Source organism: Balaenoptera musculus, chromosome 9 (assembly GCF_009873245.2).
Source record: "Balaenoptera musculus isolate JJ_BM4_2016_0621 chromosome 9, mBalMus1.pri.v3, whole genome shotgun sequence".
In the NCBI taxonomy this organism is placed as follows: Eukaryota; Metazoa; Chordata; class Mammalia; order Artiodactyla; family Balaenopteridae; genus Balaenoptera; species Balaenoptera musculus.
The window spans coordinates 24,425,070-24,450,773 of NC_045793.1; the positions used below are offsets into that span (position 1 = coordinate 24,425,070).

Sequence of the window (25,704 nt, forward strand, 5' to 3'; positions counted from 1 at the left end):
AGAATTTGATTAACAGAGGAAGGTCAGTCGCTTACGGCCGATAGGCAGCGTCATGCACTGGAGGCCTGGCTAGTGGGAGCCACCCCCTGGTGCTGTCCCTGGGAAGGGCGGTTATGAGCAAGGGAACCACTCCAGTTGATGTCTAACTCACTCACCTTGTACTGGAATGCAGGATCTCACTTTTGTAACTGACCTTTCTTGTGACCTGATTGTCCTCCACAGAAACCTGTCCTTCGACTCAGAGGAAGAAGACCTTGGAGAGCTCCTCCAGCAGTTTGGAGATCTTAAATATGTCCGCATTGTCTTGCATCCAGACACAGAGCATTCTAAAGGTATTTGCTGTCAGCTGGTCAGGCCCAAAAGGGTTGAGACCACTGCCATGGGCACTGACTAGGTTACGTGAGAGCATAATGTGTGCCATTCTGAGGGGTCCGCCATTATCCAGGTTTCTGTGATCCATAGAAGCACCAAGGACATTCTGAGGTTGTCTTCCGTGATGTCAAACTCAGCATCTGTAATGGTGCTGCCAGCCATAATTTTGTCTCAGCTTTTTAAGCTCTTGCTTATTTACTTTAGGGTAATGAATTTCATTTGTTGTTCTTTGAATTTCAGATGTGATAGCATCTCACCGGTATTAATCATTCCACATTGCTTGAAATTGCTGGGATATTTTTCAGTTGCTTTTTTTTTTTTTTTAGAAATTCACGTTCTTTTATTTATTTATTTATGACTGTGTTGAGTCTTCGTTTCTGTGTGAGGGCTTTCTCTAGTTGCGGCAAGTGGGGACCACTCTTCATCGCGGTGCGCAGGCCTCTCACCATCGCGGCCTCTCTTGTTGCGGAGCACAGGCTCCAGACGCGCAGGCTCAGTAATTGTGGCTCACGGGCCCAGTTGCTCCGTGGCATGTGGGATCTTCCCAGACCAGGGCTCGAACCCGTGTCCCCTGCATTGGCAGGCAGATTCTCAACCACTGCGCCACCAGGGAAGCCCTTTTCAGTTGCTTTTGTTAGAGATGGAAACTGACAGAAACTTTGTTGCAGTGGCAACAGTCAGAAGGAAAACTATGTAGCAGGAGTGCTGCCTTAGTTTTTTCTTTTTCCCCCCCGCAAAAGCTATTTCTTTTGAGCTTAAAGGTTGACCACTCCTCATTCTAATATACTGTTGTTAGGTAAGCACCTTTTCAACCCGTTCATAATCTTTGATTTTATCAACTGCAGTCCTTCTACTAAAGCAGTGAATTCTTAATTCATTCTGGTTCTTGATTCCTTTGAGATCTAGCAAAAACTCTGAACCCTGTCCTCAGAAAAATGCCATTTCTGACTGTTTTGGGGCTCTTTGGAGCCTATCTATGGATTAATTGCCTCCATTCTGAACCTTCTTATTTTCCAGTTTGATGAAACTTGATGATTTTTGGTTTTTACTCAGCTATGAAGGATGTAAATGAGGTAGTATAATGGAAAGAAAACTGAACTGCTTCCTGGAGATTAGGGATCTAATCCCAGCTAAACCATAGACCGGCTGGGTGATTTTTGGCAATCATTTAACCACCGTGGGCTTCAGTTTCTTATCTGTAAAACGAGTGGGTTCAACTAATCACTTAACGTGCGTTCAGCTCTGATATTCAATTATGCTTCTTGGACCTTCTCCATTTCTAGTATATTTTTCTGAAAATGGGCAACTAGGATTGCATAAAATGTTACAAGTACTGTAGGATATTGCTTGACTTTGATGATCTCTTTTGTCTCTTTCTGGGTGCGGTAGTGTATTGGGTTGACATTTTCAGAATGGAGTCTGTAGTTGACTTGCTCAGTCTCTTTCTTGGTCTGTTAATGTTAGCTGAGAGTTAATGGTCTTAATAGGCATAGTTTCCATTATTTTTTTTTCATAATGCATTGTCTTTCCTGAGCTCATATTAAAATTTTCTGGCACTTTTTCTGCCTCCTCACACAACCTCCTCCTATACCTCATCCTTGTCAGCATGCTATTTCACTGCCTGGAAGGGCTAAGTATTGTCTGAAGACTTTTAGGAAGGTGGTAGGATTTAACCCAGTAGTTACCGTGGAAATTCCAATGGTAAAATTCTTACCCATTCAGAGAGAAGAACTCATCCTATTTTCTTCATATTGGACAAACAGGCTAATGTGCCTGTTAGAAACATTTTTTCCCCCATATTTCTTTCTATATTACTTGTTTCTTCCTATTGAGTATCTACTAATGCTGAACATTATGGTAGGTGCTACAAATGTAGAAACAGCCAAGAAACATGGCCCCTCTTCCAGAGACATTCAAGTCTTTTGGGGAAGATGCCACCTGACCAGTGCTGTAATAGAGATGAGAGTGGAGGACCGGCGGGGGGGTTGGGGGGGGCACTTGGCTCTGCCTGGAGGAAGCAGGGAAGACCTTACTAGATGGCGACCCTTGGGTTGGCCTGCCACAGGTGTCTTTTCGGTTAGTCTGCTGCCATTCATTCTTAGAGGGGCAAAAGATCAGTGCTCCAGTAGCTCCGGGAAATATGGCATTATTTTCATATATGAGGGAATAATTAAAGTTTAAAGGAATACTAACAAAATATTATGGAACTTAATTTTTTTTTTTTGAGTTTACTGTAAGGTGAACTTGTTTTTCTTACAAAAGCTGCTTTTCATCAAGAGCAGAAAATTAGGATGGGTTGATTGGCCCTGCCTCTAACCAGTGAAAGGTGTGGAAATTCTCCAGCATGAGTCGAGTTGAATTCATGAAAACAAAACAAAACAAAACAAAAAAGAGTTGAGCTCGCGGCTTTCTGGTTCACCACTATATTCATGGGATAGAGGCCAGGGACTTTTTCTTACTCCAAGAGCTAGATCTGTCCTTGTACAGTGCCTTCCAGTGACTGTGATGACAGTGAGCTCTGTAATTTAATTTCAGGCTTAAGTGGTTGTTTCTTTAGTCCTCTAATAGGCATGCAGAGAGTGAGGCTGAATTAAACGTTAGGCTGGAATTTCTTTGGATTTCTTGTGGATATTTCTTATTAAGGAGTGGGATGGTGAGACTAAAGTTTCTAAGAAGCCTTAGAAAAGATGAAGGAAGTAATGATAAAATTTCATTGTGAGCAGGTGTGCTATCTTACCTGTCTGAACCTCCAGCGCCTGACACAGTGCTTCTTAGTTAAGTCTCATAGCACTAAACAAAAGGATGCTACCACCCCTCCACTCTGTGTCAGGCTGCCACCATTTGTAGTGTTGTCTTTGGATTCCTGGTGGGCCATGGGTGTTTGGGATCTACTTAGTTTTGTCTCTCTGTGCAGGTTGTGCATTTGCGCAGTTCATGACTGAAGAAGCGGCTCAGAAATGCCTCGAAGCTGCCTCTCCAGATACCGAGGTAAGGAAGACATTTCTTTACTCTGTAACTTAGGCAGTAGTGGCTCCCAGGGGCGACATCTGATGTTTACACAAAGCTTTATTATTATTATTGTCAATGATATAATAATAATAAAGCTAACACTTGTTGAGCACGTAGTGTGTGTTAGGCACGGAGCTTTACATGCATTACTTTATTTAATCCTCACTTCAGCCCTGTAGGTGTATATAAAGTAAGTACAATCATTATTCTTACTTTACAGGTGAGGAAGCAGGTATAATAATCTATTTATGGTTCACTCTCTGTATGTCAGTCTCTATCCTAGGCTGATGACATGAAACACTGGGACAAGAAGGGATTAAGGCCATCTGTGAAGTGGAGTAAATGTTTGAGAGAGAAAGTGTGTAGGTGATGGAGAATTTTTCTGTGTATTCTATAACCAAGTACAAGTTGTTTTGAGATAAGTTACTCTGTATTGCCATTGTCTCTTAAATTCTCCTGAGTAGAGTTAATACTACCATTTCATTAGCTTTCTTTAGAGTACTAAAAATTTGCCAGTTTACAGATCATTTTCCTCAATTTGGGCCTACTTTGGGACTAATCAGCTCCCTTAAAACAAACGAACATGTGGCCTTTGCACAGCTGTGCTAAATACTGTTCGGCTCAGTGATCTACTTGCAACCAGCTGGGCTAAAACATCCTGGGGGTTGGGTTCCACAGCATAATTGGGGTTTGCTGTTTTCCCTTTCCTTGGTGTTCCTTGTCAGGTGCTTAGTTTCTACTCATCATGAATTTTAAGAGAGGTTGCAATCTGTTACAGAGTGGTGGGCTTAAACTGGATGGCCGGCAGCTTAAGGTTGACTTGGCAGTGACCCGTGATGAGGCTGCAAAGCTCCGGACAAAGAAGGTGAAGAAGCCGACTGGGACCCGGAACCTCTATCTGGCCCGAGAAGGCTGTGAGTGGTGGCAGGGAGATGGGAACCAGGCTTCTGAGTAGCTGGCCCCTTGCTGTGACAGTGACCTGGCAGTAGTATGTTTTGGGCATGTTTCAAATTAAAAACCCTACGTCCTCTTTAACAGTGATATATTGTTAATCCACTTTAGTAGATGTGGCTTTCTGTTAGGAAGGCTTCACCCAGTTCATGGATTAACGGAGTCCCGTTCTCCTTTCTGCCTGCTTGCCTTTAGACCTTTTTGTCAGAGGATTAGCAGGGCAAAGAGGGAGGAAAAACTCAAATTACCTTTGCCTTTTGTCATCATTCCTGATAGGTTTTCTGAAGAAGTTGAAAATTATGACTAAAATTACTCTTTTGGATTACTCATGGATTTTAAATATGCACTGAGTACCTTTCCCTTAATGTCAGAAAGATAATCAGGAATGAGCTTTAATTAAGACAAAAGAATCCTTTTCTGTAGGTCACACAATATTGCCACCTGCTGCACAGCTGCCCAGCCTGGACTAGCAAATGGGAGACCATTAGCCTTTGAGACTAGGCCCTGTGTTACGATGTAGCTGTTTTCTAGGTTGGCTTATCTCACTGCTTAGTAATGGCTCCCAAATACATGCGCAGTGAAATTCCGAGGACAGGTTATAGGTAGAGCATTTTTGCATTCTAGATGACTAAAATGTACTTATTTCCAGAACTTCCTCTAGGCCTTTCCATCTGACTTTGGGCATGTACATGAAACTCTTTGAGGGAAAGGAAGGAGAGGAACAAAATCACAAAATGTTCAGAGTTTTAGTCCTTGAGAGCAGCTCATAGACAAGAACTTAGCCCTGTAGCCTATTTCTGGACCTACCCAGATGCCACTATGTCCTGGCCAGCATAGTCCTCAGGGCCCTGTACAGAGAGCTTGCATCATTCAAATCACATTCCTCTTATTGCTCAGTGAAAATTCCCTTGCTGATGTCTTGGCCTTTTTCCCTCTTTCTGCAGTGATTCGTGCTGGGACGAAGGCTGCAGAGGGTGTGAGTGCTGCTGATATGGCCAAAAGAGAACGAGTGAGTAGATTAGGCACCAGTCTTCATGTTCTGCATGACTTAATAAAATCCATAAATAATAATAATTGAATGCTAGAGATGCTCATCAAAGAGCCAAGCAAGTATCGGTCACAGGTGCTGCTTACACTGTTGTTAGAAAACAAGCACACAGGTGAAACAGCAACTAACCCAGCATTAAACATAATATCATGTCAGCATTATATGCCATTATAAGAACTGGGTCTTATTCTTTATTTTCCTAATGCTCAGCAGTATTAGGCATAATACTCAACAGTATTAAGCATACTAATGCCAGATAGTATGCTTCTGGATCATGGAGTAGATACCTAGAGGCTCGGGCTGTATATAATTAGGTTAGGTGTCAGTATAAATGCAGAATAACATAAAGGAAGGTCAGGGTGGCTAGAGTTAGTAGGGAAGGAGGTATAGATGTGGGTCTTGGAAGGGAGAGTTAAGATGTCTGTTTTGATGGGGGTTGGGTGGTGTCTCCAGATTATAAAATCATTTTAGGAAAACTCTATGTTATGGGATTTCCACTGATAACTGATCCTATTGAGTTCCTTTGCTGCTCGGCGATATTTGTTCTGGTAATTTTTACTTTTGCCCGTATACGTTACTTTCAAAAAGCTAAGCCAGCCTAGAATGGTAAAGATGCATGATCATTAACAGAATTAACTATGGAACCTGAAAGTGCAGAAGATGATGGACAGAGATGAGAATATAGTGACAGCAAGAGGCAGCATGTCTTTTCTCTGTACAGTTTCTAGACTAGTGTTCTCAACTTTTTTGGGTAGTGAACATCTGGAAATCATGGTTATTTGGAGGGCAATGTATGCCCTTTTCTGATCACAGTGTGATAGTGACACATTTAATTCTCCCTTAGAGTGAATTTTTCTAGCAAAAAGCTCACTAGAGTATACACATTGTAATTCAGAGCAGGCACAGTTTTTCTAGGAGAAAAATTAGACTGTTGAATTTAAGCATGATAACCTCTTCAAATAGCCCTTTTAATATTCATTTCCAGGGTATTTGTTTATTTTATGATTTGTTAGTACCTTTACCAAACAAGAAGCAGCAGGAATGAAACTTGATAAAAGAAAAAATTTAATTTAAAACTTTTTTCTACTGAGCTAATTTTAACAAACAAATCAGGAGAAGAATGTCATCCTTTCTCTTTAGAGACAGGTCGCCCTGGGACCAGTGCTTTGTGCAGCATAGTTGAGGCTCTAGATGCAATTTGTTTCTATGGCCATTGACGTTTCTTTGCCTCAAGGTGGCAGAGTTGAGACGAGACAATATTCTATCAAGAATTCTTTAAATAAATTCCATTTCCTTTTGGAAGGAGTAAGTAATTAGTTTGAGTTGATGGGTAGGTAAGGGCTTGGCATAGATGTTAACTACAGTATTATTTTTTATTTGCTCTGGGCCAGGTTTGAGCTTGGGATTTCATGTGTATTACCTCATTGCAGCCTCACATCAGTACTGAAAGATTGATCTTATATTTTGATCTACAGTTCTACTCTGTAGGTGAAATTATTGAGGCTTAAACAATTTTATGTAGCTTCTCCAGTTAGAGATGGATTTCTAATTCAGTCTGACTCCAGAGCCCATGATCTTATCACCTCCCCACCATCATCTTGCTTCCTTGACCCTTTCTTTCCCTGTGCTGAGTATCATAAGGCTGCAGGGTGGGTGGTTTCCCTCCTTTTTTCTAGATGTGTGGTTATTGGATAGGGGTCATGATTCTTACCTGTTGGAGAATTATGAGCCTGTATTTTTTTTTTTCTGCATCTATTGAGATGATCATATGGTTTTTATTCTTCAATTTGTTAATATGGTGTATTACATTCATTGATTTGCATATATTGAAGAATCCTTGCATCCCTGGGATAAATCCCACTTGATCGTGGTGTATGATCCTTTTAATGTGTTGTTGGATTCTATTTGTTAGTATTTTGTTGAGGACTTTTTTTTTTTTAATTAATTAATTAATTTATTTATTTATGGCTGTGTTGGGTCTTAGTTTCTGTGCGAGGGCTTTCTCTAGTTGCGGCAAGCGGGGGCCACTCTTCATCGCGGTGCGCGGGCCTCTCACTGTCGCGGCCTCTCTTGTTGCGGAGCACAGGCTCCAGACGCGCAGGCTCAGTAGTTGTGGCTCACGGGCCCAGTTGCTCCGCGGCATGTGGGATCTTCCCAGACCAGGGCTCGAACCCGTGTCCCCTGCATTAGCAGGCAGATTCTTAACCACTGCGCCACCAGGGAAGCCCGAGCCTGTATTTTTAAAGGGTGGATTGTATTGTTAACAATTTGTTGTTCTTTCAGTTTGAGCTGCTGAAGCATCAGAAACTCAAGGACCAGAATATCTTTGTCTCCCGGACCAGGCTGTGCCTGCACAATCTCCCAAAGGCCGTGGATGACAAACGGCTCAGAAAGCTGCTGCTGAATGCCACTGGAGGGGAGAAGGGGGTGCGCATCAAGGAGGTGAGAGTTGGCCCTGCCCACTCAGAACTTAGGTACTCATCCTGGGTCAGATCGAGTATTTAGTTCAGGCTGTGGTGCTGGCAGATTGACAGATTTTCTTTTGGACACACTGTCAGCAGACAAGGCTGAGTTTGGTGATTTTTATGGTTTTTTGGGGTTGAAAATTTTTTTTTTTACCTCTTCTAAGAACTGCCTTTCACATCTGACCAAATTGCAGCAGAATGTGAGGAAGTCTCTGCCCTCATGAATTAATTTAGCAAGCATTTATTGAATACCTGCTGTGTTCTCAGCATTATACCAGGTGCTGTAAGGTTAATTTTCTTGCAGAGAAAATAATCTGTGTGCTTTGCTCTTTAGAAGGGCGTTTCACTACTGTATAGGCTCTTACCCTGTAGTAAGAGTCCTCAGTGCCCCGTGGTGAGCATAGGGAGCCACCGGGTCTTCAGCAGTTGTGTTAGACAAACTCTGGATTCACACCAAGACTTGGTTAGGCTCTGTGTGCATACAGAAAGCTCTCCTCTGCTCCCACAACACCCCTGCGTACCTCTGTCATAGTACTGACTGCTACATGTCCTGTGATGGTCTGCCGGTCATTGCTCCCCACCAGGCTGAGCTCTTGGAGAGCAGGCGTTATCTCATTGTTCCCAGTTCTTGGCATAATACCTGGCACATAGTCATCTCTTGATTAGTGTTTATTGAATAAGTAACCTAGCCAATATTATGAATCTGCTTTGCTCTGATTCATCACCGTAAACTATTTTCCTACTCCTGGAAATCCTCTTCAAAATGTAAGGTATTGGTATTCAGGGAATTCCAGGAGAGAATATGAACATGTCAGCACGTAGCCGACACCACTCTTGGTAAAACTTGGTAACTGTTCAGCTGTTACTGGCATAGGGGTGAGTTGTGTAATTTCTCATTAACATCCACAATACTTAGTAAGAGTCTGCACATTTAACACCTGCCATCATTTAGAGAAATGTATGTGTGTTTTACAATATTTGCATTATATTGAATTTTCTCTTTAATTCTTTCATATGTGTAAATATCGTGTCTCAGTAAGATAGTAAGCCTCTTGAGGATAGGAGCCTCATTTTATGCTTTCTTGATTATCCTACAGTACATGGCACAGTTCTAGGCACAGAGTAGATACCGGACACACACCAAATGCAGCATCCATGTGTACCCAATACCTAGACTTCTCCGTTACATGACAACTACAGCTTCCAGGAGTAAAAGCATGTAAACAATCAGTTACCCCAAAATATCCTACTGTTCCTCGGTGCCCCAGGATGCCTATTACAGCTTAAGGATTTAGGGAAAAATCACACCAGAGAGGATCTGAGCTCTGAGCAAAGACAGCTGAAGCTCCTTCCTGTATTTCTGAGGCTATATGTTGGGCAGGCTCTTCCCCATACCTGAATTGTCTTTCTTATCTACAGCCATCAGGCCCTTATCCTTCCCTTCTTCAGGAATTTCCTTTCTGAGTGGTGTCTTCAGTGAGGAGATCCACAGACGGCTTTTTAGCCTCAGTGCTAACTTATACAACCTCAAGTACCATGTACCTCTCAGCTTGTGTGTATTGTTGTGTCAACAGTTAGCTATTATAATTTTTCTTTGGGAGGTTTATTTTATTTACATGCTTATTTGTGGGTCTGTGTTGATGTCTGTAAGCTCTTAGAAAGCAAGAAAATATCTGTTTAACTCGTTTTGTGCTCTCCGTAGGTGTATTCTAATAAAACAGACATTCATAAGTGCTATTCCAGTAAAACTGTTGTGATGGTGACATATATGAAAACTGTTCCAATAACCTGATTTCTTGTTGAAGCTGTTAAGGATCTTTATCCTCTAATTACTGATTCTTTTTCTTGTTCTACTCGTAGTGTCGGGTAATGCGAGGCCTTAAAGGAGCTCATGGGAAAATTAACGGTCAGTCCTTGGGCTATGCCTTTGCAGAGTTCCAGGAGCACGAGCATGCCCTGGCAGCCCTACGCCACATCAACAACAATCCAGAAATCTTTGGGCCTCAGAAGGTGAGCCTCATCCTGTGGGGGGGAACATGTTCCTCTGAGGGCCATTTGCGGAGAACCCTCTGACGTTTGTATGGTGGGTAAGAGTGGCAAGGCGTTGGAGGAGTGATCAGTGATTCAGGTGATAAGATGATTAGAAGGAACACTAAACTGGATAGACTGCTTGCAGAACTGGCCCCTTGCCTTTAAGTAGAGTGAAGTGAGCAGCATCCTCTGACTTGCAAGAAAGACGGTAGTGGTGGGACGATAGCTCAGTTCATTGCATGCAGAGATTAAGAAATCTAATGAATGACTTTCTGTCCCCTTCTGCCACAGAGACCAATAGTGGAGTTCTCTTTGGAAGATCGAAGGAAACTTAAAATAAAGGAACTGAGGATCCAGCGCAGCCTGGTACAGAACTGAAATGTTTTTTCTGTTTTTGTTTTTTAAATGGTAGTAGTATATACATAAACTTTACTATTTTTAAGTGTACAGTTCAGTTAAAACAATTTTTTTTTCAGGCCATATTTAAACTCCTGTTTTGTTCAGTTTGTGGTTCTGCCCCCTTAAAGTAGGTCTCTTCCTCGTTAGGTTCTTTGTTACCCTTTACTCTTAGTTCCCTAGAACTCTGCAGGCCATCTCTCTTCTGCTGGCCTGGCTTGTGATAGCTCCACAGAATGGGGAGGAAGGAGAGAGGAGAATCAGACTGATGTTATTACCAATCAGCAGTGCTTGTACTGCAGTGTTTGGTGATGGTACGTGTCAAAATTAATAGCCAAGGTTAAGTTTTACATTACCTGTAGATTTCAGCTATCTCTTCCATAATTCTGTTTTCTTCTTAGATGGCTCCAGAAGTTTGATGCCTGATAGTTTTAGTACTTTTTTTAATCTAGTGTAGTATAGAGGAAAGAACAGGGACTTTGGGAACAAGAATATTCATGTTCAAACTCAGGCTCTGCCCCTTTCTGAGTTCCTTGGCAAGTTATTACCTCTCTCAGCTTCAGTTTCTAGTTTGTAAAAATAGGATTAACATCATCCATGTTATATGGTTGATGAGGATTAAATGAGGTAACGTGTGTTAAGTTGTCTCGCATACTACACGGTCAGCACACAGTCAGTACTCATTCTCTTACCCATCTTGCCACAGGACATAGAAGGCCAGGTTATTCTTGACACCATAACTCTTACAGATCTCATTGATATTATACCTTAACTTGCGTATATACCAAACATTTGCAGTGTTTTGGTGTCTTTATGGTGTATATCATGAGCATGACTTTTATAAATTTATTTATTTATTTTTGCTGCGTTGGGTCTTCGTTGCTGCACACGGGTTTTCTCTAGTTGCGCCGAGCAGGGGCTACTCTTTGTTGCAGTGCGCGGGCTTCTCATTGCGGTGGCTTCTTATATTGCGGAGCACAGGCTCTAGGTGCGCGGGCTTCAGTAGTTGTGGTACGTGGTCTCAGTGGTTGTGGCTCGCGGGCTCTAGAGTGCAGGCTCAGTAGTTAGTTGTGGCGCACGGGCTTAGTTGGTCCACGGCATGTGGGATCTTCCCGGACCAGGGCTCGAACCCATGTCCCCTGCATTGGCAGGCGGATTCTTAACCACTGCTCCACCAGGGAAGCCCTGAGCATGACTTTTAGAGGAGCAATATCAGTGGTTAATACAATGGCCCTGGGTTGGAAAAACCTGAGTTCTGGTTATTATTCAAGGCAGCTTTATTATTGTAGTTATAGAATTATTTACTGCCTAAGTCAGAGGTGATTCTGTAGCAACTGGCTTAAAAAAAAATTCAGGTTGCCTTATTTGTTGCCTACGCTTATGTACATACTGATCTTTCTGTGTAAAAGTGTTCCTCTCCCCTGACTCAAGGATACTTCTACTCAGTTTCCATACTCATATTCCACAAGTAGCATTTCCCCATCTCTCTCAAAAGAGATAAGACTTTATTACTTGTACTACATGAAGTTCCTTAAACTTTTTTTTAGTTTTTTACTTTGTGGATGTCTCTTTTCTCCACTGGGCTGTGAGTGCTAAAAGGTAGACACTTCATTCTGTCCATCTGTACCCTTACCACTTAGAGACTGGCACATAAGAGGCATATAATAGATCTTTGTTGTGTCAGTGTGCCTATCTAGATTTCTGAGGTGAAAAGGACAAAATAACATTATTATTACTACATTAATTTCACATGAATCTTCTTTTTCTTCCCCCACTTCAGTGCAAAATAAATCTGTAACATACTTTATGTCTTCCTTCTCATGTCATCTTTTCCTTATCTTCATTTCATTTATCTTTTCTCTAATGTTTTTCCTTTCTCTGTGTGGATTCGAGTTTCTGACCTGTCATTTCCCCTCCCTTAATACATTCATTTAGTATTTCTTGCAAGGCAGGTCTACCAGTGATAAATTTCTTTAAAGTTTTTTTTTTTGGCCTCACTGTGTGTACTGTGGGATCCTAGTTCCCCAATGACTCGAACCCGGGCCCCTGGCAGTGAGAGCACTGAGTCCTAACCATGGACTGCCAGGGAATTCCCAGATTTCTTTAATTTTTGTTTGTCTGAGAAAGTTTTTGTTTTTCTTTCACTTTTGAAGGATAATTACACGGGTAAAGAATTCTAAGTTGGTGATTTTTTTCCCCCAAACTTTAAATATTTCATTCGATTCTCTTCTTGCTTATTATATGGTTTCTGAAGGGAAATCCAATGTAATCTTTTTTTTTTAATCCAATGTAATCTTAACTTTGTTCCTCTGTAGGTAATGTATTTTCCCTACCTCTGGCTTCTTTTAAGATTTTCTCCTTGATTTTCTGCTGTTTGATATGATATGCCTAGATGTACTTTTTTCTTTTTCTTTTTTTTAAATATCCTGTTTGGTTTTTGGCTGAGCTTCCTGGATCTGTGGTTTAGTGTCTGTCCTTAAGTTTGGAAATCTTTAGCTCTTATTACTTCAAATATTTCTCTTCTTTCTTCTCATTCCCATTATACATTTGTTACACCTTTGGTAATTGTCCCATGCTATTGGCCTATTTTCTACTGGCTTTTGCGTTTTGGACGTACCTGTACTTTTCCCTATTTCTGTATGTGGAAAGGGAAATAGTTGTTTTGTGTCCCCCACCCAGTAACCATCTGTTACTATTTCAGGGCCTGTGAACTACTTGCATTCACTTTCCTATAGTCTCTAACTATTTGGGGGAAGAATTCCCCTTCTCTCACCAGCTCATTCCTCTTCTGAGTATTTCCAGCAAATAAACCTCACCCAGTAACTAAATGGCATTCTCTTGTCTTATACAGCAAAAAGTGAAACCCAGGTCGGCAACTGGTGAGCAGCCCCAGCAAGAACAACCAGAGCTTGGAAAAAAACAGCAACAGAAAACAGCTCAGAACCACATGCATCAACAAAGCAAGGCCCCCACGGAGCAGGAGGAGAAGGCAGGATCTGTCTCGTGGACAGGCTTCCAGACCAAGGCCGAAGTGGAGCACGTGGAGCTGTCTGATGGGAAGAAGAGAAGAAAGGTCCTGGTGCTCCCCTCACACCGAGGCCCCAAAATTAGGTGAGAAGCAGGATGGCGGCTCAGAGGGTTTGTTTTGCTTTGCCCTTTTTCCTCTTTGTGGCTTTGTTTGGATGAAAGGGAAGCTTAGTGTGCGCCAGTCCCACATGAAGTATCTCTACACCCGCACAGTCACTCTTGGACCAAATGGAGGCCAGAACAGGACCGGCAGAGGGGGCCTCAGAGGAGCCTTCCAGTGCGGGCTTTCACGCAATTTTTCTCCTCTTCTGAAGAGCTTCCTTCTGTCCTGATGGCGGTCTCTGTCAGCTGAGGCCCATCTACTTGAGGTTTCTGTTTGGGACAACAGATTAGTGCTGTCAACAGAAGTCGATCTTGACAAAATTTTTGTTCAGTATATGAGGGTTTTTGAGATCCCCTTGAGGTTTTAAGCCAAAACAAAAAGACAAGTATACAGATGTTGAGCCATAGGACATTCTGTTGCAGTATCCCTTTTTAGCATGATTTCTCGTGGGCTTAGAAAGAGCCAGTGTAAGAAAAGGCATTTGATCTTTTGGGCTGAGAAAAATCTCAGGGGTCCCAATTAGAGGAGGAACTCAGGGTGACACTTGACCATATTGTTTCAGGTTACGGGACAAAGGCAAAATGAAGCCTCTCCCTCCCAAGAAGCCAAACCCCCAGATAAACCACTGGAAGCAAGAGAAGCAGAAATTATCTTCCAAGCAGGTAAGTTCTGTAGGCCCTGAGGCTTTGGCATGGCACAGCTCTGCTGGGGTCGGCAGCCGCTTGTGCCGTGATTAGTTGTGCAAAAGGAAAGGGCTTCTAGATTGCAGTTATGTACAGGATTGCAGCTTTTTAGAGGATGTGGAGGTACACGGTCCTAAAAGTGGGGAGAAAAATAAAACGAACCCCATGTATTGGTTACTCTGCTTCAACAATTATCTTGTTTTACCTACCCCCCCACCCCACCCCACCCTGTGAATATATTAAAGCGAATTCTACTTCACTTGTAAATGTGCCTCATGTGGAAATGAGGTGTATTGCTCAGAAAAATATCTCTGAATTCATCTCGAGCTGATCAGGCCTTAAACACACATATACACAAACACATATTATGCCATCATCACATCTAATGAAATTAATAAGAAGCTCTTAATAGCTAATATGTAACCCATATTAAAACGTTCCCAGTTGCCTCAAAAATACATTTTTTAAAAAAATTTATTTATTTTTGGCTGCGTTGCGTCTTCGTTGCTGTGCACGGGCTTTCTCTAGTTGCTGCGAGCGGGGGCTACTCTTCCTTGTGGTGCGCGGGCTTCTCATTGCCGTGGCTTCTCTTGTTGCGGAGCACGGGCTCTAGGCATGTGGGCTTCAGTAGTTGTGGCACGTGGGCTTCAGTAGTTGTGGCACATGGGCTCAGTAGTTTTGGCTCACGGGCTCTAGAGCGCAGGCTCAGTAGTCGTGGCGCACTGGCTTAGTTGCTCCGCGGCATGTGGGATCTTCCCGGACCAGGGCTCGGACCTGTGTCCCCTGCATTGGCAGGCAGATTCTTAACCACTGTGCCACCAGGGAAGCCCAAAAATACATTTTTTAAGTTGGTTAGTATGAATCAGGTCCCAAACAAAGTCCACATGTTACACTCGGAATTTTTTTTTGGCCATGCCCCACACACAGCTTGTGGGATCTTAGTTCCCCGACCAGGTTTTGAACCTGGGCCACGGCAGTGAAAGCGCAGGATCCTAACCACTGGACCGCCAGGGAATTCCTTATACTTCATTTTTAAATCTCTTAAATCTTTTTTTTTCCCCTGTAATATCCAGTCTTCCTTACATCCACCCCGATTTTTTCCATGCAGTTAATTTGTTGGATAAGCCAGGTCCTTAGCTTTAGAATGTATTACATTTTGAATTTAGTTGCTTTCTTCCTTGTGCTGTCATTTAACTTGTTCCTCTAACACCCCATGTTGCCTACAAACTGGTTGTTAGATCTAGAGGCTTGATTAGATTCAAGTTCAGTTTTCTTGGCGAGAGTATTTCATAGGTGGTGCTGTGTGCTTTCTGTTGCATTGCACCATAAGGTGCATAGTGTCTGGTTGCCCCATTTTTAGTGATGCTGTGATTCATCAGTAAGTTTAGGAATTGTCTACCTTATCCCTCCATTTGTAAAGTCCCCCATCAGCCTCCCACCTAAGGGTCGTAGCACCCACTGATGATTGCTATCTAGATCCATATTTCAATACGAGTTGCAGCATGGTAATTTTCTAATTTTATCAACGCTTTTGTGTTTTTTAAGAAGAATTCTAGAAAAAAGAATCTTCCCTCGTCAACTGTTTGGTTCCCATGAAATATCATTTGTGTAGGAAAGGCAGGGTAAATGCTTGATTTTGTTTTTTTCCTTTTATCAGTTTCCAGAGTAATGAGTTGTTGCCCTACCAACCTCCTCTGATGACCAGTAAGATTTTTTTTAGTATTGTGAATTCCTGAGTTTTTATGTACTTGATGTGTTTCAGTCAGATGCAGTCATTATTCTTGTCCCATCTGAGGCCAGCAGAAGCCCCTTCGGGTTGACTCCTGAGTCCTTCTGACATGACCCTGTCTTTGATAGTGTCCTTACTTTCTAGTACAACCGGATGTCCCAACTTACCTATTTCTTCGTCAATCCTGGCATTAGCTTCCAAGGAGCCCTAGTTCTTAATAGAAAGTGGTGGTCCTGCATTCTTGATCATTTGAAGTCAAATTTTCTTTTTTTCCTTGCCTAGTTCCTTTCTTTGAAGGGTACAAAAGCATTAGCTTCTCATCCTACTCAAGAAATCTGTGTCTCTGGGAAGCCTCTGACCCATCAGACTATCTTATAGAGCTCTCTTTGAAACCCTGTAATTCTTGGTGAGGGAAAGGGCAACAAGCAAGACCATCCAGACTTGGGGCTGACTCATCTTGGAGGAGATTCGTGTGAACATTTGGGAATTGAAGGGGGAGAGGCCTTTGAAACACGGTATTTTAGTGGGGCCCTTCTCTTAGGCACTCCTGGTCTGATTTCTTACCAATGGATGATTCTTGCGGGGTCACTGTCTGGAAGTCCCTCTTGTGGTGGACAAGATCTCTGAACCTACTTTCTCCCTTGGCTGGCCTAAGAGTAAGGTAATACTTAATACTTGAAACTGATTATCTTATGTTTCCTTACCTTTCATTTGTAGGTACCTAGGAAGAAAGCTAAGGGAAACAAGACAGAAATTCGCTTCAACCAGCTGGTCGAACAATATAAGCAGAAGTTATTGGGACCTTCTAAAGGAGCTCCTCTTGCAAAGAGGAGCAAATGGTTTGACAGTTGATGATGGTAGTAGACTGGGTAAGAAGCTGGATTGTGTGCTTCTTGGTAAAGCCTCCCCGTCTCCCCCATGTCATTACTGAGGGAAGGAAACTCCTTGAGTGCACTGCCACTTTGGGGCACTGCGACTGGGGCACATCTAAACTTTGGTGCCTCCCTGGTGTGTGGTTAGATAACCACAAAGAGGAATCTCAGAAAAACATGGTGATGCTTCTTGCATATTTTGTGTGAAGTTGTGTTTATAATTCTTATCCATTTTAATTCTTTGTTGCTCAAATGGGAACAATTATAAAAAGCATTCTTGACTGCTGAATTTTTAAGATGTATATTTTGTTAAGTGTCTTCTCTAAATGAGATATTTTGTGGCTTTTTGAATAACAGACTCTCCTTTCTAATATATGGGAATCCTTTATTATTTATAAATGTTTTTGATATTCCTAACTCTAATTCAGGCATGTAGTCCTACATACTGCAGGAATCGATTAAGAAAGAGCAGAGAAACATGATTTCCAACCTAATCTTTGAGGGTGGGAGAAACTTGGAAAGTAATTGAGGGCATGGGGCCTGGCCAGGAGCAACACCTGATAATTGTTTGCCAAATGAGTGGGTAATTGTTGGTAGTTAACTAGAAATCAGTTGGCAGTGGCCCATAGACACTAGCCTGGGTGGTGCTAACCTGCATTTCCTCTCTTCCAGCACCTCCTCCTGAGGACTCAAGACAGGTGGTGGGTGGTGGAGAGAGCAGTGAGCATGGCCAGAGAAAGATTGTTGGAAATACAGCATAAAGCTCTTAATTCCCCAGTCCAGTCTGGTGCCATAATAAGTGATGCTTTCTTCAGAACCATTGCTGACCTAGGGATATGGCTATTTCACTGCAGTATCTTGGGAAACCAGTGAATGCTCAGAAATGCCCTTAATTGGTTTAAAGATGGGTAAAAGAGAGACCATGAAAATACTGAAACCTTTTGGAGAGAACTAAAGGACAGAGGCTGTATCTCCAGAGTTACCTTGAGACAGTGCGACTTGGGCAGTTCGAAATATTCTGGCAGCAGCTTGGCAACCCATCAACCCTAGGATGACCTGTACTCTGTGAGGGAGTCAGACACTTTATTAAAGGTGTAAATAGAAGATCCACAGCCTGCCTGGCCTCTGATCTGTTTTCCCTCGGCCAGCTGTCTGCTCACCAGACACTTTCTCCCATAGTGTACAAATATCTATAAATTAACATTTAAAAATAATCTTAACATTTAGGATAAGATAAAAATTGGGGTTCATTTCAGATAGCTTTGCCAGATTTTCTTAGATCCAGATTTTTCTCCTGACAGGTTTAGCAGCCCAGTATGTTTAAAACATCATTCAACTGCTGGAAAAGTTACTGCACAGTTCTTTTCTTTTTTTTTTTGCCTTTATTTTATTTTATTAAATGATGTTTGAATCACTAAATTAAAAAAATATATATTGCTGAACATTTACAATGACAATTTTGCATTTCTCCATATACTTTATCATATAATGATATCATATGTTTTCTAAATTTCTTAAATCTATATTTAAGATACAACTATATAATAAGAATCCCAAGGAAAACAAAACTTAAACCTCAAAATTATTGTTCATCCCATTACTATTTAAGCTGCTAATTTTTGCCCATTAAAACTCCTTTTTTTATGCATATTTAAAAATCCACATACTAGTATCATTTTCATTTAAAAAGTCACTCTTTAATATATAACTTTCAGCATATGGTTATTTGTGAATATAATTTTGCAAAAAATTATCTTATGTCTGATAGTTTACTTTTGAAATTATTTAGAAAGCTTAAAGATGCAAAAGAAAAATAGCAAATCGGATTATATAATCTGCATACATAAAAGATTTGCATTGAACTAAATCACAGAGGCAGTTTTGGTGAATTCGTATTCAATATTGTCTTCACTTTATTACTCAAGAATATTTCTGAGCTGGATAGTGTGCCAGAACCCCTATCAGTTTTGTCAGTGAAAAGAGACAAGAGAAAATGTAATTCTGCAGGCAATGTAATAAATAAATACATACTTTTAAAGAAAAAGGACAAAGAAAATGTAAATTTGGTCTGTCTTCTTACCTATAAAGAAGGTAGGCACAGGAGTAAATTATTTTTTATGTAACATTTATTTCTAAAGGTTTACAAGATATGATTTTTAAATGGGTATATTTTATGGTTTTTATGTTAATTGATACAAACATAGCCAAATACCTATGTGTATAAATTATTTGGCCAGTATCCGCTCACTTCATACCTTTAAGAAAGAGAATATAAGGTCATTTGCAATAATAATAATTAACTAGTTAATAACATAAAACAAGCTAAAATAATGTTTAAAGAATGTTGACCTGAAAAAGTGTAATGATTCTCAGTGTAGGCGTTCCTATGTGGAACAAATTAATGTGTGATTTACAATACAGTTTAAAAGTACACACACTGCACAGTTCTTTAAAAAAGTAATAAGATGAATCATCCACTTTCTCAACAACCAGATTGCTTGTATGGTGTCCTCCTCTGGGACACCTCACCATGGGTTATCTGGGCATCTTCTTAACGCTTGCCTCGGGAGTATTAATGCAAGGAGAATCATGCTCATTTCTTCACTTCAGAGCCTGATGTTTCATGAAATGGAGTTTTCTGAATTAAACGTGAAAGTGGAGTTACAGATCGCTTGGTTAAAAAACAACAACAATAGCAAACATTTCATTAACATACAAGACTGAAGGCCATTGATCAAAACTGTCAAGTTTCAGTAGATTTTCCTGCTTGGTTATACAGCAGCCTGACTCAGAGATACTTATTTTAAATAAAGAGTCTTAAGATTGTGTGCTGGCTGTTTCTTTGCTTTTTTGGTGGGGGGGGTGTGTGGAGGGGGATAGATGGGAGACTTGGTAGTTTTGAAGACTCTGCTTTGATCCAGGGTGTATAGTCCCTTGCTCTAGACTTCGCCTGCAGCAAGGATTCTGCTTCAGCTGTCTTGAAGTGAGATCTGCAGCTTCCTCTGTTACAAAGTTAGTGCATGTGAATTCGTTCTTCGAAATACTTCCAAATGTCCTTTGCTATGTATTTGCCTTGAAGAGGTTTTCCAGCTAAAAATTCAGAGTGCAGAACCTCAAGGTTCCAGAGATCCCCTTCTCACCATGTATTTAATCTTCAGTCATCTGAGGAAGCAGGAGGTCAAATATGCCTCTGTGAGTGCCGGCCACCCAGAATCTTCAGTCATAGGCCCTCTGGCTGATCCATGTAGCTAGTTCTTTGCTTAATATTCCTCCCACTCACTTTTTGAGAAGTGACTGACAGGAATCTGCCAATTCTGTCATATAAGTGGCAACTCTGCCCACCCAACTTGGAAAGTTCCTGAAACTTCTCCATGGACTGCTCCATCATGGTAGTAGCCACATCATCAGACTGAGGATGCCCAAGATAAGTTTGTATTTCAGTTTGTCTCAGATGATGCTCAACTGTGCTTTCTCTCACTCAGTCCTAACTGGCGCTTAAAGGGCCAGGATGAGGTTGCTTTGTTTCTCTCAGGCAGAGTGAAAATTTCCAGACCTCCCTTTGCCCAAGGTTGACTGATTTAGAAGTTACTTGCATGCATTGTCTTATTTTGGTTCTTTCCTTCTTGTCCTGATGTCTCGTCCTTTCCAGGATTAATTGCAGAGTCTGAGACTGCTCATTGATTGGGGTGTTATTCAGTGGTCTAGACATGGATGAGTTATAGGTACATCTGCAGTTACTTTAGCTTTTGATTCTGAACTGGTGTTTGGCTGCGGACAGGCTTCTGTGCTTATGAAGTAATATAGTGGGAAGAATGTGAAGGACACAGACTGATTGAGCCTGGTAACCAATTCTGAGGAGGAAACTGCAGAGTCACCAGAATACCTTTTGGACAACCCCCAAATGGAGCATCTTGATAGATGGCAAATCCAGTTTTCCTTAGGCTCGTCCACGCTGCCCAGAGCCTGCTGCCTTTTGTCAGACGAATACTTCACTGCTGCAGAGTCACCCCGGAATCTCCTTCCCTGGCCGTTTGATGGAAGGAAAATCCTTTCTGTCCTTGAGGGCAGGGGCTATATTTTACACTTTTCTGTGTACCCTGCAATACTTAACAATGATTTACACATAGTAGGAGTTCGTTTAATTCCACTGAACTCACTGGAACAGAAGGCCATCTGGTCCAGGGAGCTGCGTTTGTGAAGGACAACAGAGTCATTCCCTGAGGTGATGTATGTGAAAGGGCCCCAAAATACAAAGTGATAGAAAAAGAATAATAAACTGCTGGTCACAATCCCTTGAGCACACCACCTGTGTTCTTTTTGCTGTGCCTTGTCCACACCAATTTGTCCCTCTCCACTCACGTGCTATCCAGCATTTCTCCCTGGGAACCTCATCCAACCCAGGGCATTGTGGTCCCTCCCTTGGTCCCTGACACTTTCTGGTTGACGTCTACTCAGTTGACAGCATATGCAACTGTGGCTTACTTGTCATTTCTTTAGATCTTACTTCCCCAAGTAGATGGAGCCCCGTGATGGCAATCCCAGCCCCAGGGCGTGGCCGATGGTGTCCTTAGTGATTGGCTGTTGAGGATGATGAAGATGAGGCATGTAGCAGACAGTCACCTGCTGCAGTGAACTCTCCCCAGCCTACCATTTAATGTATTTTCTTTTTTCTTTCTAGTTCAGCCTCGTTCCTCATAGTAGGTGCTCAGTTAATGTCAGTTCCTGTCACTCCTTTTCTTTTCATCTTCCCTGCACTACTGTCTGGGCCTCAGTCTACCACCAACTCCCCTCAGATATTGCTTAATCTGCCTTGTGGCCAGAACCCATCGCATTCCTGTCCCCCTCTGCCCAAGGGACTCCCAGCCCTTATGCACAGGGCTGGACGTTAAAGGCTGTATGTGCAAAAACCCTAGTAAGCAGCTGATTCTCAAGTGTTGCCTTCTCACTTTCAACTTCTCTCCATTTTTCCCTCTCCTCTCTCCTGGGTCTGACACTCCATTGTCTGCATGCACTTTTCAACCAAAAGATACTCAAATACTGGGCTTTTGATGAGGTTTTCCCTCTGGAAGCTACTGCAGGAAAGATGCTTTGTATTCTAGCCTGCACTGGGGAAGACCCTATCATGGCAGTTGGCACCTCAGATGGAGGAAGAAGTCCAGAACATTGTTCCTATACTACTTGCAATGAAAGGACGGGATTTAGATGCACCCTTCTTATAAGATAATGTAATATTGTGATTTACAATAAGAAATATATATATATGGTCTTTGTCCCTGTTCCTGGAACAGAGCTCCTAAAGCCCTTGGAATTTCCTGTGCAGAGAGTAATAGAGGTCTCTTTTGTTATGTTAAATAAGGTGATTTTTGGAAAGTCCCTAAGGATGCCAGTGGAGCCAACCCAGTGATTGGAGAGTTGGAACTTATGGCCCTCCTGGCCCCCCACCCCATCTCCCATGCAGGGAAAGGGGCTAGAGATTGAGTTCAGTCATCAGTGGCCAATGATTTAATCAATCACACCTATTTGAGGAAGCCTCCACAAAAACCTGAAAGAACAGGGTTCCGAGAGCTTCCGGGTCGGTGAGCACGTGGAAGGAGATCTGGGGAGAGTAACTCACTTGGCGAGAACATGGAAGCTCCCTGCCCTTTCTCCATACTTTGCCCTGTGCACCTCTTCCATCTGGCTGTTCCTGAGTTATATCCTTTCATAGTTAACTGGTAATCTAGGAAGTAAAATGTTCCTCTGGGTTCTGTGGGCTGCTCTAGCAAATTAGGAGGGTGTCACTGGAACCTCTGATTGGTCAGAAGCACAGATAACAACCTGAACTTGTGGTTGGCTTCTGAATTTGGGGGGTGGGGGTCAGTCATGGGGGACCCAGCCCTTAACCTGTGGAATCTGACACTATCTCCAAGTAGGTACTGTCAGCATTGAGTTGGAATGCAGGACACCCAGTTGGAGAATTGCTTAGTGTGGGGAAAAACACACACATTGGGGTTGGATGCAAAATTGTAATTGGTGTCAGAATTATAGATAATATTCTTTTAAAAGCACCCCAACAAACATGCTTCCTCCAGTAGTGTGGTGGCCATCAGTTGCCAGAGTATGTGAATTTGTCCAGCCCTCATGGCGCTGCCACCAGCTCCGCCGCGGGGCCCTCGGGAGCAAAGTAGGCCTGTGTTACTTCAGGGGTGGGTAACGCCACGAATGAAAGGAGCAGCAACTTAGAGGCAGAGTGGTCTGGCTCCTTCCAAGCCAGCGGGGTCCGCTGGAAGTCCGAAAGCAACCTCCCTCGTCAGATCAGACCCCAGACCCACCTTATGTGTTACGCAGGTCAGAGACCACGATCTCTTTCAGAGACATGGCAAATTGAGGCCCAGACAAGGAAGATGGCACGGGATGAGGCTGGGATACAAGCCCAGGTCTTTTGACACCTGGGCCAGTGCTCTGTCCTCATCTGATCTCCGCTGCCACCTGGCCTGCCCCCCTCAGGGCCTCTGTTTCCCCCTTTGCACAAAAAACAGTTCCCTGAAGGAGTGTGGGCTTCCTTTGCCCTGCCTGTCACCAGCTCCCCGATGTTGTGGCCTAGAAGAACCCATGGCTGTCGAGAGGGGCAGAGCCACAGCCATGGCCTCTGGATCAAAATAGTGGAGTGTGGGCAAAGGCAGGGCTGAGGGGCTGCCAATCAACTTCAGCCTGGGATTCCTGGGGCCGTCCACCCCATGGGAAAGGGGAGCCAAGACCCATGGGGGTGAGTAGGGGGGAGGGATGGTGGGCTCCTGCATCCCCTCCTGGCTTGAAGCTTTTCTCAGGATGGGAGAGACAGAATGAAGAAAAACATCTCTCCCTTTCTCATTTCCCTTCCTGATCCTTCCCAGGCAGGGTGGCGACAGCCTGGTCATTTGAGAAGTGGATGGAGCTTACCTGAGGGAAGGTGGTCTGGCTGTGACAGGTTTTCAATCCAGTTTTGCAGCATTGTGATCATGGTGTCCCCTTGGGGGCCGCTGGGTTTGGACATCGCTCCTTTCTCATGAAGCCTGGCTGGGCAGGGCTTTCCTATCATCTCAGGTGATCTTCACAACAATCCTGGCTTAGATCATTGAGGGGCAATTGTTCCCACCCTAGTCTCACAGCTGATGGAAACAGGATGACACTCCTAGGATCCCTTGGCCACTGAGCTAGGACCAGGGCAGGGATCCGACCTGGCCCAGGGCTCTATCTCTGGGGCCTTTTACGGAACTTTTATTTGAAACCACTTTTTTGCCAGGTACACCAAGTGTTTTTAGGGTAAAGAAAGGTTTCTCTTTTTCACATTACATAAGAAAAGGAAGGACATTTTCATCCTCACGTGGTCTCTGGATGGCAGTGAAACATTTTAAAATGTCTCGTAGAGCGAAACCAGCAGCTGCCTCTGAGCAGCAGCTGCGCTGCGGCCGCCCAGGGCTTCTCTGGCCAGTGTCGCTCCCACGAGTCTACAGCGTGGGGCGTATCTTTGCAAACCTCTTCAAGGGCCTTTTTAGCAAAAAAGAAATGAGCGTTCCCATGGTGGGCCTAGATGCTGCGGGAAAGACCACCACCCTGTACAAACTGAAGCTGGGTGAAATCGTGACCACCGTTCCCACTACAGGCTTCAACGTGGAGACTGTGGAATACAAGCACATCAGCTTCACTGTGTGGGCGGCCAGGACACGATCCGGCCTCCGTGGCGCCACTACTTCCAGAGCACACAAGCTCTCATCTTCGTGGTTGACAGCAAGGACAGAGAGCGTGTGAATGAGGCCCGAGAGGAGCTTATGAGGGTGCTGGCAGGAGACGAGCTCAGGGACGCCCTTCTGCTCGTGTGTGCTAACAAACAGGACCTCCCCAATGCCGTGAATGCAGCCGACATCACGGACAAGCTGGGGCTGCACTCCCTGCGCCACAGGAACTGGTACGTTCAGGCCACCTGTGCCACCAGCGGGGACGGGCTGTCCAATCAGCCCCGGAACCAGAAGTGAGCTGTACTCCTCTCTCCTCCCCTCTCACTCCCTCCTTCTACCCTCGCTTTACTCTCATGTGGCAAACGTGCCCCTGGGGTGTGAGTGCCAGAAGCTGTCTCCATGGTCGGTCACAGTGTGTTCACCATGCTGTAAATGTGCAGACGCAGACTGCAACTGGGTTTTTATCTAATGTAAATAGTTTTTGTTTCCAATGAGGCAGTTTCTGGTACTCCTATGCAATATTACTCAGCTTTTTTTATTGTCAAAAGAAAATCGACCCACTGTTTAGTACTGAGAAGGGATTTTAGGCACACGGGTCATCCAGGAGTCACTGTGTCAGACAAGCCCGATGCTCCTCCCCTGGGCTTTAGATCTGTGTTGAGATCCATTTTGGTGGTTGGTTTTTAACCCAAACTCAGTGCATTTTAAAAAATAGTTACAAATACAAGATAAGGAGAACACTTGAACACACAGAAGGGAGAAATGTGCCTAGCGTAGGTTCTGCAGTAATGGCCTGAGTCCGGTCCACCAGTGATCTGTTTCCTGTTGGGAACGTGAAACGGGATAGAACCAGCCATGATCCATTCTGCATGGTCACAATAGGGTCCCTGTGATTTGCTGTCTTGAGTCATCCCACACCCCATAGCGTCTGTGTTTGTTTCTGTGCTAACATGGCCGCCCAGGAGATGGCCTGGAGGCTGCAGCCGCCGCTCTCAGACCCCTTGGAGGAACCCCAGCCTTTTCTGGGGTCAGCATGGGCACTTTGGTTGGGATTCTCTGGTTTGAGCGGGAGCCCTGCAGTCTCCTTGCTTGCCTGCTCCGGGCTCTCTGGGGTCTCACCAGCGGGCGCGCGGGTGGTCATCCTTGAGCCCCAGCCCCTCGGAGCCCTTGTCTACATGTGCTTTCACTCCCTCAGCCTACAAGGGTCAGATTTGCCATCGAAAAATGATAAGCTCTACTGTTTTCTTTTGTATTTTGATAAACACTGAAGAAGCTGGAGCTGTTAAACTTTATCTTGGGGAAAACCTCAGAACTGGTTTATCTG

At 43.4% G+C, this 25,704-nt stretch overlaps 1 protein-coding gene and 1 pseudogene across 4 annotated transcripts in view; both read left to right on the top strand.

Annotated features, from left to right (window-relative positions):
- RBM28 (RNA binding motif protein 28) overlaps window positions 1–17,790 on the top strand; it is a 30,329-nt gene extending 12,539 nt beyond the window's left edge. For 2 of the 4 annotated variants that reach the window (XM_036863743.1, XM_036863746.1), the window contains exons 10-19: window positions 223–332; window positions 3,287–3,360; window positions 4,160–4,295; window positions 5,277–5,341; window positions 7,664–7,822; window positions 9,706–9,855; window positions 10,168–10,242; window positions 13,124–13,383; window positions 13,965–14,064; window positions 16,532–17,790. In XM_036863743.1, coding sequence (XP_036719638.1) covers window positions 223–332; window positions 3,287–3,360; window positions 4,160–4,295; window positions 5,277–5,341; window positions 7,664–7,822; window positions 9,706–9,855; window positions 10,168–10,242; window positions 13,124–13,383; window positions 13,965–14,064; window positions 16,532–16,666 — 1,264 coding nt within the window. In that variant the 3' untranslated portion in view covers window positions 16,667–17,790. The remainder of the gene's footprint in view (window positions 1–222; window positions 333–3,286; window positions 3,361–4,159; window positions 4,296–5,276; window positions 5,342–7,663; window positions 7,823–9,705; window positions 9,856–10,167; window positions 10,243–13,123; window positions 13,384–13,964; window positions 14,065–16,531) is intronic. The other 2 variants (XM_036863744.1, XM_036863745.1) reach the window with 2 other exon arrangements.
- A 6,249-nt stretch (window positions 17,791–24,039) lies between these two features.
- Window positions 24,040–24,922, top strand: LOC118901219 (annotated as a pseudogene).
- The last annotated feature ends 782 nt before the right edge of the window (window positions 24,923–25,704 follow it).